This window comes from Oncorhynchus mykiss, chromosome 16, assembly GCF_057628025.1.
Source record: "Oncorhynchus mykiss isolate SJ-2025 chromosome 16, ASM5762802v1, whole genome shotgun sequence".
Taxonomy (NCBI): domain Eukaryota; kingdom Metazoa; phylum Chordata; class Actinopteri; order Salmoniformes; family Salmonidae; genus Oncorhynchus; species Oncorhynchus mykiss.
The window spans coordinates 70,387,634-70,405,993 of record NC_143037.1 but is presented as its reverse complement, the minus strand read 5'-3'; the positions used below and the strand labels follow the sequence as shown (position 1 = coordinate 70,405,993).

The 18,360-nt window shown below is 49.1% G+C and overlaps 1 protein-coding gene across 3 annotated transcripts in view; it reads left to right on the top strand.

Moving 5' to 3' along the window:
* The window catches only part of LOC110491154 (rho GTPase-activating protein 39), a 168,816-nt gene that overhangs the window by 140,535 nt on the left and 9,921 nt on the right, over positions 1-18,360 (top strand). For all 3 annotated transcript variants that reach the window (XM_036947624.2, XM_036947625.2, XM_090203817.1), the window contains 2 exons: positions 11,148-11,221; positions 16,963-17,162. In XM_036947624.2, coding sequence (XP_036803519.2) covers positions 11,148-11,221; positions 16,963-17,162 — 274 coding nt within the window. The remainder of the gene's footprint in view (positions 1-11,147; positions 11,222-16,962; positions 17,163-18,360) is intronic.

Below are 18,360 nucleotides of genomic sequence, written 5' to 3'. Positions count from 1 at the left end.
AAGTGAGTGTATTTCCTACCTCAAACCACTGCTACTTTCTGTAATGGTTCTACAGCTAGAGTCTCTCTCAGGATGGTCAGTGACAAACTCTCACCCCAGCTCTCTCTGTGTCTCGTACAGTGGTGGAAAAAGTACCCAGTTGTCATACTTGAGTAAAAGTAAAGATACCTTAATAGAAAATGACTCAAGTAAAAGTGAAAGTCACCCAGTAAAATACTACTTGAATAAAAGTCTAAAAGTATTTGCTTTTAAATATATATTAAATATTAAATGTAAATATAATTTCTAAAAATATACTTAAGTAAATGTAAAAGTATGAATAATTGAACATTTCTCATATTAATCCAACCAGACAGCCTAATTTTCTTGTTTTTTAAATGTACAGCTAACCAGGGGCACGCTCCAACACTAAGATATAATTTACAAATGAAGGATGTGCTTAGTGAGTCCACCAGATCAGAGGCAGTAGGGATGACTAGGGATGTTCTCTGTTTAGTGAGTCCACCAGATCAGAGGTAGTAGAGATGACCAGGGATGTTCTCTGTTTAGTGAGTCCACCAGATCAGAGGCAGTAGGGATGACTAGGGATGTTCTCTGTTTAGTGAGTCCACCAGATCAGAGGTAGTAGAGATGACCAGGGATGTTCTCTGTTTAGTGAGTCCACCAGATCAGAGGTAGTAGAGATGACCAGGGATGTTCTCTGTTTAGTGAGTCCGCCAGATCAGAGGCAGTAGGGATGACCAGGGATGTTCTCTGTTTAGTGAGTCCGCCAGATCAGAGGCAGTAGGGATGACCAGGGATGTTCTCTGTTTAGTGAGTCCACCAGATCAGAGGTAGTAGAGATGACCAGGGATGTTCTCTGTTTAGTGAGTCCGCCAGATCAGAGGCAGTAGGGATGACCAGGGATGTTCTCTGTTTAGTGAGTCCTCCAGATCAGAGGCAGTAGGGATGACCAGGGATGTTCTCTGTTTAGTGAGTCCACCAGATCAAAGGCAGTAGGGATGACCAGGGATGTTCTCTGTTTAGTGAGTCCGCCAGATCAGAGGCAGTAGGGATGACCAGGGATGTTCTCTGTTTAGTGAGTCCACCAGATCAGAGGCAGTAGGGATGACCAGGGATGTTCTCTGTTTAGTGAGTCCGCCAGATCAGAGGCAGTAGGGATGACCAGGGATGTTCTCTGTTTAGTGAGTCCACCAGATCAGAGGCAGTAGGGATGACCAGGGATGTTCTCTGCTTAGTGAGTCCACCAGATCAGAGGCTGTAGGGATGACCAGGGATGTTCTCTGCTTAGTGAGTCCACCAGATCAAAGGCAGTAGGGATGACCAGGGATGTTCTCTGCTTAGTGAGTCCACCAGATCAGAGGCAGTAGGGATGACCAGAGATGTTCTCTGTTTAGTGAGTCCACCAGATCAGAGGCAGTAGGGATGACCAGGGATGTTCTCTGTTTAGTGAGTCCTCCAGATCAGAGGCAATAGGGATGACCAGGGATGTTCTCTGTTTAGTGAGTCCACCAGATCAGAGGCAGTAGGGATGACCAGGGATGTTCTCTGCTTAGTGAGTCCACCAGATCAAAGGCAGTAGGGATGACCAGGGATGTTCTCTGCTTAGTGAGTCCACCAGATCAGAGGCAGTAGGGATGACCAGAGATGTTCTCTGTTTAGTGAGTCCACCAGATCAGAGGCAGTAGGGATGACCAGGGATGTTCTCTGTTTAGTGAGTCCTCCAGATCAGAGGCAATAGGGATGACCAGGGATGTTCTCTGTTTAGTGAGTCCACCAGATCAGAGGCAGTAGGGATGACCAGGGATGTTCTCTGTTTAGTGAGTCCACCAGATCAGATGCAGTAGGGATGACCAGGGATGTTCTCTGTTTAGTGAGTCCACCAGATCAGAGGCAGTAGGGATGACCAGGGATGTTCTCTGTTTAGTGAGTCCTCCAGATCAGAGGCAGTAGGGATGACCAGGGATGTTCTCTGTTTAGTGAGTCCTCCAGATCAGAGGCAGTAGGGATGACCAGGGATGTTCTCTGTTTAGTGAGTCCACCAGATCAGAGGTAGTAGAGATGACCAGGGATGTTCTCTGTTTAGTGAGTCCTCCAGATCAGAGGCAGTAGGGATGACCAGGGATGTTCTCTGTTTAGTGAGTCCACCAGATCAAAGGCAGTAGGGATGACCAGGGATGTTCTCTGTTTAGTGAGTCCACCAGATCAGAGGCAGTAGGGATGACCAGGGATGTTCTCTGTTTAGTGAGTCCACCAGATCAGAGGCAGTAGGGATGACCAGGGATGTTCTCTGCTTAGTGAGTCCGCCAGATCAGAGGCAGTAGGGATGACCAGGGATGTTCTCTGTTTAGTGAGTCCACCAGATCAGAGGCAGTAGAGATGACCAGGGATGTTCTCTGTTTAGTGAGTCCTCCAGATCAGAGGCAGTAGGGATGACCAGGGATGTTCTCTGTTTAGTGAGTCCACCAGATCAAAGGCAGTAGGGATGACCAGGGATGTTCTCTGTTTAGTGAGTCCACCAGATCAGAGGCAGTAGGGATGACCAGGGATGTTCTCTGTTTAGTGAGTCCACCAGATCAGAGGCAGTAGGGATGACCAGGGATGTTCTCTGCTTAGTGAGTCCACCAGATCAGAGGCAGTAGGGATGACCAGGGATGTTCTCTGTTTAGTGAGTCCTCCAGATCAGAGGCAGTAGGGATGACCAGGGATGTTCTCTGTTTAGTGAGTCCACCAGATCAGAGGCAGTAGGGATGACCAGGGATGTTCTCTGTTTAGTGAGTCCTCCAGATCAGAGGCAGTAGGGATGACCAGGGATGTTCTCTGTTTAGTGAGTCCTCCAGATCAGAGGCAGTAGGGATGACCAGGGATGTTCTCTGTTTAGTGAGTCCACCAGATCAGAGGCAGTAGGGATGACCAGGGATGTTCTCTGTTTAGTGAGTCCTCCAGATCAGAGGCAGTAGAGATGACCAGGGATGTTCTCTGCTTAGTGAGTCCACCAGATCAGAGGCAGTAGGGATGACCAGGGATGTTCTCTGTTTAGTGAGTCCTCCAGATCAGAGGCAGTAGAGATGACCAGGGATGTTCTCTGCTTAGTGAGTCCACCAGATCAGAGGCAGTAGGGATGACCAGGGATGTTCTCTGTTTAGTGAGTCCTCCAGATCAGAGGCAGTAGAGATGACCAGGGATGTTCTCTGCTTAGTGAGTCCACCAGATCAGAGGCAGTAGGGATGACCAGGGATGTTCTCTGTTTAGTGAGTCCTCCAGATCAGAGGCAGTAGAGATGACCAGGGATGTTCTCTGTTTAGTGAGTCCTCCAGATCAGAGGCAGTAGAGATGACCAGGGATGTTCTCTGCTTAGTGAGTCCACCAGATCAGAGGCAGTAGGGATGACCAGGGATGTTCTCTGTTTAGTGAGTCCTCCAGATCAGAGGCAGTAGGGATGACCAGGGATGTTCTCTGTTTAGTGAGTCCTCCAGATCAGAGGCAGTAGGGATGACCAGGGATGTTCTCTGTTTAGTGAGTCCACCAGATCAGAGGCAGTAGGGATGACCAGGGATGTTCTCTGTTTAGTGAGTCCTCCAGATCAGAGGCAGTAGGGATGACCAGGGATGTTCTCTGTTTAGTGAGTCCTCCAGATCAGAGGCAGTAGGGATGACCAGGGATGTTCTCTGTTTAGTGAGTCCACCAGATCAGAGGCAGTAGGGATGACCAGGGATGTTCTCTGTTTAGTGAGTCCACCAGATCAGAGACAGTAGAGATGACCAGGGATGTTCTCTGTTTAGTGAGTCCACCAGATCAGAGACAGTAGAGAGGACCAGGGATGTTCTCTGTTTAGTGAGTCCTCCAGATCAGAGGCAGTAGGGATGACCAGGGATGTTCTCTGTTTAGTGAGTCCACCAGATCAGAGGCTGTAGGGATGACCAGGGATGTTCTCTGTTTAGTGAGTCCTCCAGATCAGAGGCAGTAGGGATGACCAGGGATGTTCTCTGTTTAGTGAGTCCTCCAGACCAGAGGCAGTAGGGATGACCAGGGATGTTCTCTGTTTAGTGAGTCCTCCAGACCAGAGGCAGTAGGGATGACCAGGGATGTTCTCTGTTTAGTGAGTCCTCCAGATCAGAGGCTGTAGGGATGACCAGGGATGTTCTCTGTTTAGTGAGTCCTCCAGATCAGAGGCAGTAGGGATGACCAGGGATGTTCTCTGTTTAGTGAGTCCTCCAGATCAGAGGCAGTAGGGATGACCAGGGATGTTCTCTGTTTAGTGAGTCCTCCAGATCAGAGGCTGTAGGGATGACCAGGGATGTTCTCTGTTTAGTGAGTCCTCCAGATCAGAGGCAGTAGGGATGACCAGGGATGTTCTCTGTTTAGTGAGTCCTCCAGATCAGAGGCAGTAGAGATGACCAGGGATGTTCTCTGTTTAGTGAGTCCTCCAGACCAGAGACAGTAGGGATGACCAGGGATGTTCTCTGTTTAGTGAGTCCTCCAGATCAGAGGCAGTAGAGATGACCAGGGATGTTCTCTGTTTAGTGAGTCCACCAGATCAGAGGCAGTAGGGATGACCAGGGATGTTCTCTGTTTAGTGAGTCCTCCAGATCAGAGGCAGTAGGGATGACCAGGGATGTTCTCTGTTTAGTGAGTCCACCAGATCAGAGGCAGTAGGGATGACCAGGGATGTTCTCTGTTTAGTGAGTCCACCAGATCAGAGGCAGTAGGGATGACCAGGGATGTTCTCTGTTTAGTGAGTCCTCCAGATCAGAGGCAGTAGGGATGACCAGGGATGTTCTCTGTTTAGTGAGTCCTCCAGATCAGAGGCAGTAGGGATGACCAGGGATGTTCTCTGTTTAGTGAGTCCACCAGATCAGAGGCAGTAGGGATGACCAGGGATGTTCTCTGTTTAGTGAGTCCACCAGATCAGAGACAGTAGAGATGACCAGGGATGTTCTCTGTTTAGTGAGTCCACCAGATCAGAGACAGTAGAGAGGACCAGGGATGTTCTCTGTTTAGTGAGTCCTCCAGATCAGAGGCAGTAGGGATGACCAGGGATGTTCTCTGTTTAGTGAGTCCACCAGATCAGAGGCTGTAGGGATGACCAGGGATGTTCTCTGTTTAGTGAGTCCTCCAGATCAGAGGCAGTAGGGATGACCAGGGATGTTCTCTGTTTAGTGAGTCCTCCAGACCAGAGGCAGTAGGGATGACCAGGGATGTTCTCTGTTTAGTGAGTCCTCCAGACCAGAGGCAGTAGGGATGACCAGGGATGTTCTCTGTTTAGTGAGTCCTCCAGATCAGAGGCTGTAGGGATGACCAGGGATGTTCTCTGTTTAGTGAGTCCTCCAGATCAGAGGCAGTAGGGATGACCAGGGATGTTCTCTGTTTAGTGAGTCCTCCAGATCAGAGGCAGTAGGGATGACCAGGGATGTTCTCTGTTTAGTGAGTCCTCCAGATCAGAGGCTGTAGGGATGACCAGGGATGTTCTCTGTTTAGTGAGTCCTCCAGATCAGAGGCAGTAGGGATGACCAGGGATGTTCTCTGTTTAGTGAGTCCTCCAGATCAGAGGCAGTAGAGATGACCAGGGATGTTCTCTGTTTAGTGAGTCCTCCAGACCAGAGACAGTAGGGATGACCAGGGATGTTCTCTGTTTAGTGAGTCCTCCAGATCAGAGGCAGTAGAGATGACCAGGGATGTTCTCTGTTTAGTGAGTCCACCAGATCAGAGGCAGTAGGGATGACCAGGGATGTTCTCTGTTTAGTGAGTCCTCCAGATCAGAGGCAGTAGGGATGACCAGGGATGTTCTCTGTTTAGTGAGTCCACCAGATCAGAGGCAGTAGGGATGACCAGGGATGTTCTCTGTTTAGTGAGTCCACCAGATCAGAGGCAGTAGGGATGACCAGGGATGTTCTCTGTTTAGTGAGTCCACCAGATCAGAGGCAGTAGGGATGACCAGGGATGTTCTCTGTTTAGTGAGTCCGCCAGATCAGAGGCAGTAGGGATGACCAGGGATGTTCTCTGTTTAGTGAGTCCACCAGATCAGAGGCAGTAGGGATGACCAGGGATGTTTTCTGTTTAGTGAGTCCACCAGATCAGAGGCAGTAGGGATGACCAGGGATGTTCTCTGTTTAGTGAGTCCGCCAGATCAGAGGCAGTAGGGATGACCAGGGATGTTCTCTGTTTAGTGAGTCCACCAGATCAGAGGCAGTAGGGATGACCAGGGATGTTCTCTGTTTAGTGAGTCCTCCAGATCAGAGGCTGTAGGGACCATTTTCCTGTCCTACTAAGCATTCAAAATGTAACACGTACTTTTCGGACAAATTCAGTGCATATAGTTGATTTTATTAAACACATACGCTGTGTCTATATATGGACAAATACACGTTTAAAAAGGTTGACCAATCTATTGGTTGAAAGAAAAGAACACTCTTGGTCGACCAATTTTTATTTTATTTTTTAGTCGGGGACAGCCCTAGTGTGTTCATTTGAGCAATCAGATGGCTCCTCGCAGCTGTGTCCCAGCATCTTTGCTGGTCTCATGATGCTGCATTCTGCCCTGAGGCCAAACACACTGCGTCTACCACACCAAGACCAAGACCCAGACTGACACCACATCACATCGCACAGTCATCCCCAGCCCTGCTACCAGCTGTACCAGTACTGTGACAGAGAGAGTCCCAGGCCCAGCTCCAGGATGACATGCCTGGGGGGACATTTTAAATCTATCTGTTGTTTAAAGCACTAACAACACAAGGTAGATTGGTCTTTCTGCTGTTCAAATGTACACACGTGTATCTGAAATGTAGCCCTACACATCAACAACCATCACTTTATATAATAACACAAGAAAGAGATGCTCCCCACTAGGACGTGTATCTGAAATGCAGCCGTAGCTGCAGTAGGCCTACACATAATCTATGCCTACCAACACTCACAGACCAGCTGACAGGATGAGCCACACTAGCTTGTCAACAAATCTTATTAAACTTTAATCATTATAACCAAATAGACTACATTTCTGTTCAATTTGTTACACTACACAGTGAGCGTAACCAAGCCGCCCTTCTGCTACTACCAGCTGTACTAGTACTGTGACAGAGTCCACTCACTGTGCTACCAGCTGTACTAGTAATGTGACAGAGTCCACTCACTGTGCTACCAGCTGTACTAGTACTGTGACAGAGTCCACTCACTGTGCTACATAATTTAAGAGACTATAGATAATGGGAGAGTTGTGGAAGGTTGAGATGGTTGTTGACTGACTCTCCTCCCCTTACTGTAGTAGAAAACAGTTAGTCACACTGTACACCACATCCACTCTGGAGTGTTTTCACTGAGGACATGAGGAACTACTGTCTGTGTGAGAGTGTTGTCACTGAGGACATGAGGAACTACTGTCTGTGTGAGAGTGTTGTCACTGAGGACATGAGGAACTACTCTCTGTGTGAGAGTGTTGTCACTGAGGACATGAGGAACTACTGTCTGTGTGAGAGTGTTGTCACTGAGGACATGAGGAACTACTGTCTGTGTGAGAGTGTTGTCACTGAGGACATGAGGAACTACTGTCTGTGTGAGAGTGTTGTCACTGAGGACATGAGGAACTATTGTCTGTGTGAGAGTGTTGTCACTGAGGACATGAGGAACTACTGTCTGTGTGAGAGTGTTGTCACTGAGGACATGAGGAACTACTGTCTGTGTGAGAGTGTTGTCACTGAGGACATGAGGAACTACTGTCTGTGTGAGAGTGTTGTCACTGAGGACATGAGGAACTACTGTCTGTGTGAGAGTGTTTTCACGGGTAAGGATAAAGGGGAGGAGGGATTGGATGGGGATGGTCGTTGGAATGTTTTGAAGGGAGGGAGGTGGCATCTTTGTGAGCTTCACCAGCTGCCTCTCTGGGCCCAGGCTGCTGAGTGGGTATTGTTCTGGGCGCCAGTTTGGGGCCTCGGATCCAGCTCTTCATTAAAAGAGGAGAAAGAGGGCGTAGGGGGTTTGTTTTGGTAGTGTCCGATCTCTCTGGGGCACGTTTAAGAACGTGTGGCTGACAATGGGGCCGGCCCATGGGCCTCAGACAGGCTGGGAAGACCTGGGCAGCCAGGCATTGTGGTGGCAGCAGTGGGTGTCCTGGAAATGAAACAGTGGGCCAAGCCCAGTTAAGCCCCCAGTACAAGGGGAGCGTGGGCCAGAGGAGTGGAGTGGCTGGGGCCTCTTCTCCTCTCTGTGGAAGATTAAAGGTTGGCCGTTACACCACCAACTATTTGTATGCAAATACTCTCCGTTTCCTCTAACTTTTCTCTGGCCCTGGCTGTCCCTGTTTAGCGTGGGATCGCTGGATCCCATTGGACACTCAGCTGAGGCCACAGACACAAACAGGCTGCAAGTGGAGAGTAATGAAGAGACTGTTGATCTTTTATGTCACCTGCTTTATAGATGCCCCCCATCCCCCACATCAACTCCCTAGTTCTCAGTCTGTTCTTTTATGCATACAAACACATTTACAGCCATGGTAACAGACTCATACACACATATCCATGTAGCCCCCCCCCCCCTTCTTGTGGTATCATATAGGGATTACGACCCCCAGGCAGTGGAAAGTCAACACAGGATTCTCTCTATCTCTCAGAGCCTTAATAACAGTCTCAGAGGTCTTAACCGTGGTGCTCAGTGGTACAAGCCAGCCCTCTACCCTGCCTGGGCTATGTGCCTCATCTGTGCTATGTGTAACATCATCTGACACATAAGAGGGGAAATCAGTCCACCGCTCCCACATGCTTGTCATTCCAACCCTAACAACACAGGAGAAGGGAGGAATGCTCAGGAAGTAGGAGAGAGAGAGAGAGAAATGCTCAGGAAGGAGAGAGAGAGAGAGAGAGAGAGAGGAATGCTCAGGAAGGAGAGAGAGAGAGGAATGCTCAGGAAGGAGGGATAGAGAGAGGAATGCTCAGGAAGGAGAGAGAGAGAGAGGAATGCTCAGGAAGGAGAGAGAGAGAGAGAGAGAGGAATGCTCAGGAAGGAGGAGAGAAAGAGTGAGAGAAAGAGAGTGAGAGAAAGAGGGGGGAATGCTCAGGAAGGAGAGAGAGAGAGGAAGGCTCAGGAAGGAGGAGAGAGAGAGAGAAAGAGAGAGTGAGAGCAAGAGGGGGGAATGCTTAGGAAGGAGAGAGAGAGAGAGAGAGAGAGGAATGCTCAGGAAGGAGGAGAGAGAGAGAGAAAGAGAGAGTGAGAGCAAGAGGGGGGAATGCTCAGGAAGGAGGGAGAGAGAGAGAGAGGAATGCTCAGGAAGGAGGAGAGAGAGAGAGAGAGAAAGAGTGAGAGCAAGAGGGGGGAATGCTCAGGATGGAGGAGAAAAGGGAAAGATGAGGAGAGCGGGAGAGAATAACAGTACAGAAACCATTAGAGATGAGGAAAATAAATGAAGGACTGTGAGGGGCAGAGGAGTGAATAAAAGAGGATAAGAGAAGACGAGGGATGTGAAGACAATAAGGTCTAGAAAAAAGGAAAGAGCAGATCTTGGAGCAGGTGTTCCCAGCAGCAGTCCTGAGCCAGAGCGATGTGTGTGTCCTGCAGTCCTCAGCAGCACAGAGATCAGAGAGCAGAGACAGGGGCTTGTGAAACCACTGCCCTGCCTCTTAAATATGTGTTTTTACAGCCAAATAAAAGAGGACTTCTGCCTAAAACAACTCCTATAAAACTCTCTTTTCTTCTTCTCAGTTACAAAGTCCTCCATCCACTATGTTGACAACACTGTAACAACACTGGTCAGAAGAGGAGGAGAAGTTAAAGTGTTTGTTCTGGACTGAGGTCATCAGGCTGTGTGACCGGTCACCTCTCTGACTATCCCTGCTGGGGCCTGCTTGGCCATGTGCCCTCACAGCTGTGCTCGGAGGTGAATGACCCAGTAGTATTATCCAGTCTGGTGTCTGGTCCTCTGAGCCGATGCAGTGCTACAGTAACACTAGGACCTGGGCGGGCTGATGAACGACAGCCCTGTATCATAGTGTTCCATTTTCTCTACCTGGCCTGGTCTCTGGGACCTGCACAACAAGTCCCCCCTCCTTTCCTCTTCCCCCTGAGGACCTTACTTTGATATGTCAGCACCCCTCCTCTCTCTTTGTTGTTTGATGAAGGCACAAAGTTGTCCCGTGATTGAATTACTTTTCCTCATAATTGAAATCCATCTCATTCCCGTTTTGGATGAGGAAAAAGAACAAAGTTAAATCCCCTCTCCAGAAATCAACACCATGTCAGTTATGTGTGTGATTCATTTGACTTACGATAGGAGACAATACTCGCAAAACCTTTTTAAAGCCTCAGGTTCCCGTAGTTTCTCAAAACTCAACTCAGCTAACCCTCTGCCAAACCTCATGCTGCTGTTTTGTTGCTGAGGACAGGCTGTGAACGACTTTCACCTGTTTGCCATAAATCTGTGTCATGTAGTTTCAGCACCAGGGTCTGCAGCCAAGATGAACTCTGGTTCTCACAGAGTAAGGACAACAGGAAAAAAAAATGTTTTGGCCGGCCAATACCTCAGTCGCTCATTCTACACTCTTGGAAAGGATTCTACATGGAACCCAAAAGGATTCTACCTGGAACCCAAAATGATTCTACCTGGAACCCAAAAGGATTCTACATGAAACCCAAAAGGGTTCTACCTGGAACCCAAAAGGATTCTACATGGAACCCAAAAGGGTTCTACCTGGAACCAAAAAGGGTTCTGATATACAGTAGTAGGACTGGCAGTTAAAGTAGAAGCAGTTGAAGCACAATTAAAAATGCAGATTCAATAATGATAGTAGTACTAGTGCTTTAATAACAGTAGTACTGCTATCTGTTATAGTAATACTTAGTGTTGGATATCTTGGTGGCTTTAACCTTGAGGTACAGCTGCTCCCTGCAGCTCGATAATACAGTAATAATACACCATGGTGACTGTGCAGGATTCTCCTGGAATGTGCAGAGCTGATATCCAAAATGCCCTGCGGTGAACAGATTTGGTTTTGATGATTCATTGGTGTTCTGTCGGTGGGGTTTATGACCCCCGGGTATTACTCCAAACTCCTGTGGAACTGACACTGAGGACTTTCACATGCAGATAGAAAATGGTAACGAATTGTATTACTGCCTCAGGATTGGTCAGTAATGGTGTCTGTCATCTCCCCTCTCTCCAGGCCTGCCAATCAGCACTTATGCCAAGTACTGCTACCGCAAGCTGCAGAAGGTCGCCGTCACTGGGGGCAAAAAGGTAAGGTCATCCTAAAACACTATTAAAATGGCCAGGGAGGGATGTCGTACAAAGACAGAGGGGGTTGCTCCATCTCTCACTGCTCCATCTCTCACTGCTCCATCCCTCACTGCTCCATCTCTCACTGCTCCATCTCTCACTGCTCCATCACTCACTGCTCCATCACTCACTGCTCCATCTCTCACTGCTCCATCTCTCACTGCTCCATCCCTTACTGCTCCATCTCTCACTGCTCCATCTCTCACTGCTCCATCCCTCACTGCTCCATCTCTCACTGCTCCATCTCTCACTGCTCCATCTCTCACTGCTCCATCACTCACTGCTCCATCACTCACTGCTCCATCACTCACTGCTCCATCTCTCACTGCTCCATCTCTCACTGCTCCATCTCTCACTGCTCCATCACTCACTGCTCCATCACTCACTGCTCCATCTCTCACTGCTCCATCACTCACGGCTCCATCTTTCACTGCTACATCTTTCACCTCTCCATCGCTCACTGCTCACTCACTGCTCCAACACTCACTGCTCCATCACTCACTGATCACTCACTGCTCCATCACTCACTGCTCACTGTTGGACTGAATTGAGATTTCATTTCCAGACCTTCTGCTGCAGTTTTATATTCTAATTATCTAAATGATCTAGGAACTCCAACTCTCCCAGCAGACAAAGAGAAGTGGAATGTTTCTATTGTTCTAGTGAGTTAGTGTTGCCCCTGAGGTTAGCATCGGCTATGAAGCGAGGCATTCTGGGAGCTCGCACATGTGTTAGCAATCATCACACTGAGCCGTTAGGTATCCTCAGCAAAATAGGCACTAATCTGTAAACCAAAACTGAGACGGGGGCATTACAACAACCCTTTAGACCCCCTCCGTCACCCGCTCTCTCCCAAATCCCCACTGGACACGTGGATCTTAAGAGAGGGTTCAAGTCTGAGCTTGTGCCTACCAAACCACTCCTCCATCAGTCAGCCAGTAGAGCAGCCATCTCCCAACCTCCAGCCTGTCCTCTGTTGTGTCCCACCCTGTAATCAGCCCGCCCACTGCAGCCTTACTGCAGCAAGCCCACTGCAGCCCGCCCACAGCCCGCCCACTGCAGCCCGCCCACAGCCCGCCCACTGCAGCCCGCCCACAGCCCGCCCACTGCAGCCAGCCCACAGCCCGCCCACAGCACGCCCACAGCCCGCCCACAGCCCGCCCACTGCAGCCAGCCCACAGCCCGCCCACAGCCCACCCACTGCAGCCCGCCCACAGCACGCCCACAGCACGCCCACAGCCCGCCCACAGCCCGTCCACTGCAGCCAGCCCACAGCACGCCCACAGCCCGCCCACAGCACGCCCACAGCCCGCCCACAGCCAGCCCACAGACCGCCCACAGCCCGCCCACTGCAGCCAGCCCACAGCCCGCCCACAGCACGCCCACTGCAGCCAGCCCACAGCCCGCCCACTGCAGCCAGCCCACAGCCCGCCCACAGCCCGCCCACTGCAGCCAGCCCACAGCCCGCCCACAGCCCGCCCACTGCAGCCAGCCCACAGCCCGCCCACAGCACGCCCACAGCCCGCCCACTGCAGCCCCAGGCCAGGCACTTTTACTGGGGGCTATATTTCAAATCAAATGTTATTTGTCACATGCTTCATAAACAACAGGTGTAGACTAACAGTAAAATAATTACTTAAGGGCCCTTCCGAACAATGCAGAGAGAAAGAAAATAGAGAAATAATAGAAAAGTAAAACAAGTAATAATAAATACACAATGAGTCATGATAACTTGGCTTTATACACGAGGTACCAGTACTGAGTTGATATGCAGGGGTACCAGTACTGAGTTGATATGCAGGGGTACCAGTACTGAGTTGATATGCAGGGGTACCAGTACTGAGTTGATATGCAGGGGTACCAGTACTGAGTTGATATGCAGGGGTACCAGGACTGAGTTGATATGCAGGGGTACCAGTACTGAGTTGATATGCAGGGGTACCAGTACTGAGTTGATATGCAGGGGTACCAGTACTGAGTTGATATGCAGGGGTACCAGGACTGAGTTGATATGCAGGGGTACCAGTACTGAGTTGATATGCAGGGGTACCAGTACTGAGTTGATATGCAGGGGTACCAGTACTGAGTTGATATGCAGGGGTACCAGTACTGAGTTGATATGCAGGGGTACCAGTACTGAGTTGATATGCAGGGGTACCAGTACTGAGTTGATGTGCAGGGGTACCAGTACTGAGTTGATATGCAGGGGTACCAGTACTGAGTTGATGTGCAGGGGTACCAGTACTGAGTTGATATGCAGGGGTACCAGTACTGAGTTGATGTGCAGGGGTACCAGTACTGAGTTGATATGCAGGGGTACCAGTACTGAGTTGATATGCAGGGGTACCAGTACTGAGTTGATATGCAGGGGTACCAGTACTGAGTTGATATGCAGGGGTACCAGTACTGAGTTGATATGCAGGGGTACCAGTACTGAGTCGATATGCAGGGGTACCAGTACTGAGTTGATATGCAGGGGTACCAGTACTGAGTTGATATGCAGGGGTACCAGTACTGAGTTGATATGCAGGGGTACCAGTACTGAGTCGATATGCAGGGGTACCAGTACTGAGTCGATATGCAGGGGTACCAGTACTGAGTTGATGTGCAGGGGTACCAGTACTGAGTTGATGTGCAGGGGTACCAGTACTGAGTTGATATGCAGGGGTACCAGTACTGAGTTGATGTGCAGGGGTACCAGTACTGAGTTGATATGCAGGGGTACCAGTACTGAGTTGATGTGCAGGGGTACCAGTACTGAGTTGATATGCAGGGGTACCAGTACTGAGTTGATGTGCAGGGGTACCAGTACTGAGTTGATATGCAGGGGTACCAGTACTGAGTTGATATGCAGGGGTACCAGTACTGAGTTGATATGCAGGGGTACCAGTACTGAGTTGATATGCAGGGGTACCAGTACTGAGTTGATATGCAGGGGTACCAGTACTGAGTTGATATGCAGGGGTACCAGTACTGAGTTGATGTGCAGGGGTACCAGTACTGAGTTGATATGCAGGGGTACCAGTACTGAGTTGATATGCAGGGGTACCAGTACTGAGTTGATATGCAGGGGTACCAGTACTGAGTTGATATGCAGGGGTACCAGTACTGAGTTGATATGCAGGGGTACCAGTACTGAGTTGATATGCAGGGGTACCAGTACTGAGTTGATATGCAGGGGTACCAGTACTGAGTTGATATGCAGGGGTACCAGTACTGAGTTGATGTGCAGGGGTACCAGTACTGAGTTGATATGCAGGGGTACCAGTACTGAGTTGATATGCAGGGGTACCAGTACTGAGTTGATATGCAGGGGTACCAGTACTGAGTTGATATGCAGGGGTACCAGTACTGAGTCGATATGCAGGGGTACCAGTACTGAGTTGATATGCAGGGGTACCAGTACTGAGTTGATATGCAGGGGTACCAGTACTGAGTTGATATGCAGGGGTACCAGTACTGAGTTGATATGCAGGGGTACCAGTACTGAGTTGATATGCAGGGGTACCAGTACTGAGTCGATATGCAGGGGTACCAGTACTGAGTTGATATGCAGGGGTACCAGTACTGAGTTGATATGCAGGGGTACCAGTACTGAGTTGATATGCAGGGGTACCAGTACTGAGTTGATATGCAGGGGTACCAGTACTGAGTCGATATGCAGGGGTACCAGTACTGAGTTGATATGCAGGGGTACCAGTACTGAGTTGATATGCAGGGGTACCAGTACTGAGTTGATATGCAGGGGTACCAGTACTGAGTTGATATGCAGGGGTACCAGTACTGAGTTGATATGCAGGGGTACCAGTACTGAGTTGATATGCAGGGGTACCAGTACTGAGTCGATATGCAGGGGTACCAGTACTGAGTTGATATGCAGGGGTACCAGTACTGAGTTGATATGCAGGGGTACCAGTACTGAGTTGATATGCAGGGGTACCAGTACTGAGTTGATATGCAGGGGTACCAGTACTGAGTTGATATGCAGGGGTACCAGTACTGAGTTGATATGCAGGGGTACCAGTACTGAGTTGATATGCAGGGGTACCAGTACTGAGTCGATATGCAGGGGTACCAGTACTGAGTTGATATGCAGGGGTACCAGTACTGAGTTGATATGCAGGGGTACCAGTACTGAGTTGATATGCAGGGGTACCAGTACTGAGTCGATATGCAGGGGTACCAGTACTGAGTTGATATGCAGGGGTACCAGTACTGAGTTGATATGCAGGGGTACCAGTACTGAGTTGATATGCAGGGGTACCAGTACTGAGTTGATATGCAGGGGTACCAGTACTGAGTTGATATGCAGGGGTACCAGTACTGAGTTGATATGCAGGGGTACCAGTACTGAGTTGATATGCAGGGGTACCAGTACTGAGTTGATATGCAGGGGTACCAGTACTGAGTTGATATGCAGGGGTACCAGTACTGAGTTGATATGCAGGGGTACCAGTACTGAGTTGATGTGCAGGGGTACCAGTACTGAGTTGATATGCAGGGGTACCAGTACTGAGTTGATATGCAGGGGTACCAGTACTGAGTTGATATGCAGGGGTACCAGTACTGAGTTGATATGCAGGGGTACCAGTACTGAGTTGATATGCAGGGGTACCAGTACTGAGTTGATATGCAGGGGTACCAGTACTGAGTTGATATGCAGGGGTACCAGTACTGAGTTGATATGCAGGGGTACCAGTACTGAGTTGATATGCAGGGGTACCAGTACTGAGTTGATGTGCAGGGGTACCAGTACTGAGTTGATATGCAGGGGTACCAGTACTGAGTTGATATGCAGGGGTACCAGTACTGAGTTGATATGCAGGGGTACCAGTACTGAGTTGATATGCAGGGGTACCAGTACTGAGTTGATATGCAGGGGTACCACTAGGAGCGCCCATGGCCTTACACAGCTCGTTGAGAGCAGTCTTAGTGCCAGCATCAGTTTGTGGTGGTAAATACAAAAAATATCAATTGTAAATAGTACGGTCTACAGCTCATCATGGGGTATTTTAACTCAGGTGAGCAGAACCTCGAGACTTCTTTAGTATTACACCAATTTAACAGAGGATAGAGGATGATTATTTACTTGTCGCCATAGTTTCATCAGGGTACACGCACGTCGGCCTCTATGTTGTAGTTCATTTTTCGTCTGAATGTCGGGGATTGGGGTCAGGGGTAAGCAGTATGTGCCGCTGACTCATTAGGGTAGAAATGTTCATCCAAATCGAGGTTAGGGATTGCTGTTCTGATGTCCAGAAGCTATTTTTATGGTCATAGGAAGCGATGGCGGAAACATTATGTACAAAAACAGTTAAGATCTGTGGGGGAAAAAACACAAAATAGCAGAATTGTTCAGGACCCATTAAAATGTCCGCTATACATTCCAGCGCCATTCTTTCTTTTAAACCTTATTTAACCCCTTGGAGCTGCTGAGATGGAAGCTGGGCTTTAAACATGGCTGGGTGTCTCCTGTCTACTTCTGTATATGAGGGGCCTGACCTACAGTTCAGCTGTGATTGCAGTAGGGAAGTTACAGTAGTGTGAGTGACTCGACCTGGGCCTGACATAGATAGACAATGTACCTAGATAAGGGTCGGCTTAAAACCAGTTCTAAGCTTAAATCAATAGACTTTCTAGAGCTGTGTTTAGGGACAGGTCACTTTTTCCTACTCACACCCCCACCCCCTCCCCACTCACAGGGTCTAAGGAAGCCCACCCTGGAGGAGTTAGACCAGGGGAGGAATGCCATCGTGACCCCTTCCTTGTTCGGAAGTGCCCTGGAGGAGATCATGGAGCGCCAGAGCGAGCTGTTCCCGGAGCGCAGTCTCCCCTGGGTGCAGGTGCAGCTTTCTCAGTGCGTGCTAGCCCTGGGAGGGGCCCAGACAGAGGGAATCTTCAGGTGAGGAGTCACACCACATCACCATACCACCAGGCTCGGCTCCTGGGAGAAGGGGTGGGCGTCACGGTGGAAGGATAGGGGGGAGAAGAGCAATGTTGGTGGAATTGGATAAACTTTGGGTTCCAGATACGGTCTCCACAGATGAGGATTTACTTTGAGGGGGTAAGTGGCGTTATGGGGTAAAGAAAGACAGGCGTGCATCATGGGAGAAAATACAGTATAGCCATCCCTGACACACATGGTATGCAGAACCAGACTGGGTCAGAGCCATTGTTTCAGCAGTAATTAGCAGTACAGACAGACTGAACTCTTCTGCTCCTTCTCTCCCAGCCCCAGGCCAGCAGCGTTATAGGACCAGCCTCATCAGAGACTCCCATTGGTCGGGAGGGGAGGAAGTGAGGCTCTTTCTCCTCTGATCTCATGTTAATCAGTTAAACAAACACCCTGCCTGGTTAACCTGGGGAGGTTAATCCTTACTGACTGGGCTGTGGAAGAAAAATGGAGGAGATGACTGTAACCCGTTCTCGCTGATTCAGACCCTCTCCTGGGGCATCGGTACAGATGTCTGGCGTTCTGAAGACCCCTACAAACTCGGGCCCAAGCCCTGCTCATGGCTCAGACAGACTGGGTGGTCCTACTGAGAAATGGTAGTTCAAACAAACATTAATATGTTTGACATTACCAAATGATACAAATTCACAGACTAAATCCCTGTCACACAGCAAATAATGAAAATCCACCAAATGAATCTTTTGGCCGTTCATGTTTCAGATAAAAGCATCCGATGATTAAAGACATTGTTTTATGCCTGTGTATGTGAAAGTAAACACAGTGGGCAGAGTTTCCTCTTTCTCTCCCATTCTGTTTGTATTGAAGTACATTTAGAGCCCAGTGTTCTGCACACCATCTCTGTGTAAGTTCCTCTTTGGCTGAGGTCTCATCACATACTGACAGACTGTGGATTGTACATAAAACAAACAGGAGATTATGTGAGATACTGTAAACATATTTTAAGACAGTTCCCTTTTTGTCACAGTTCTCATTTGTGTCACTCACATCTCCCTTCAGTCTGGTGTGTGATTTGAACATTGACAGGAATTCTACCCTGACAGTTTTTTTTTTAAACCCTGCTGTCAGAGGATTGTCTTTACTTTTGTTTTCTTATTGAGCATCACGGTTTATTTATTTCTACTTGACA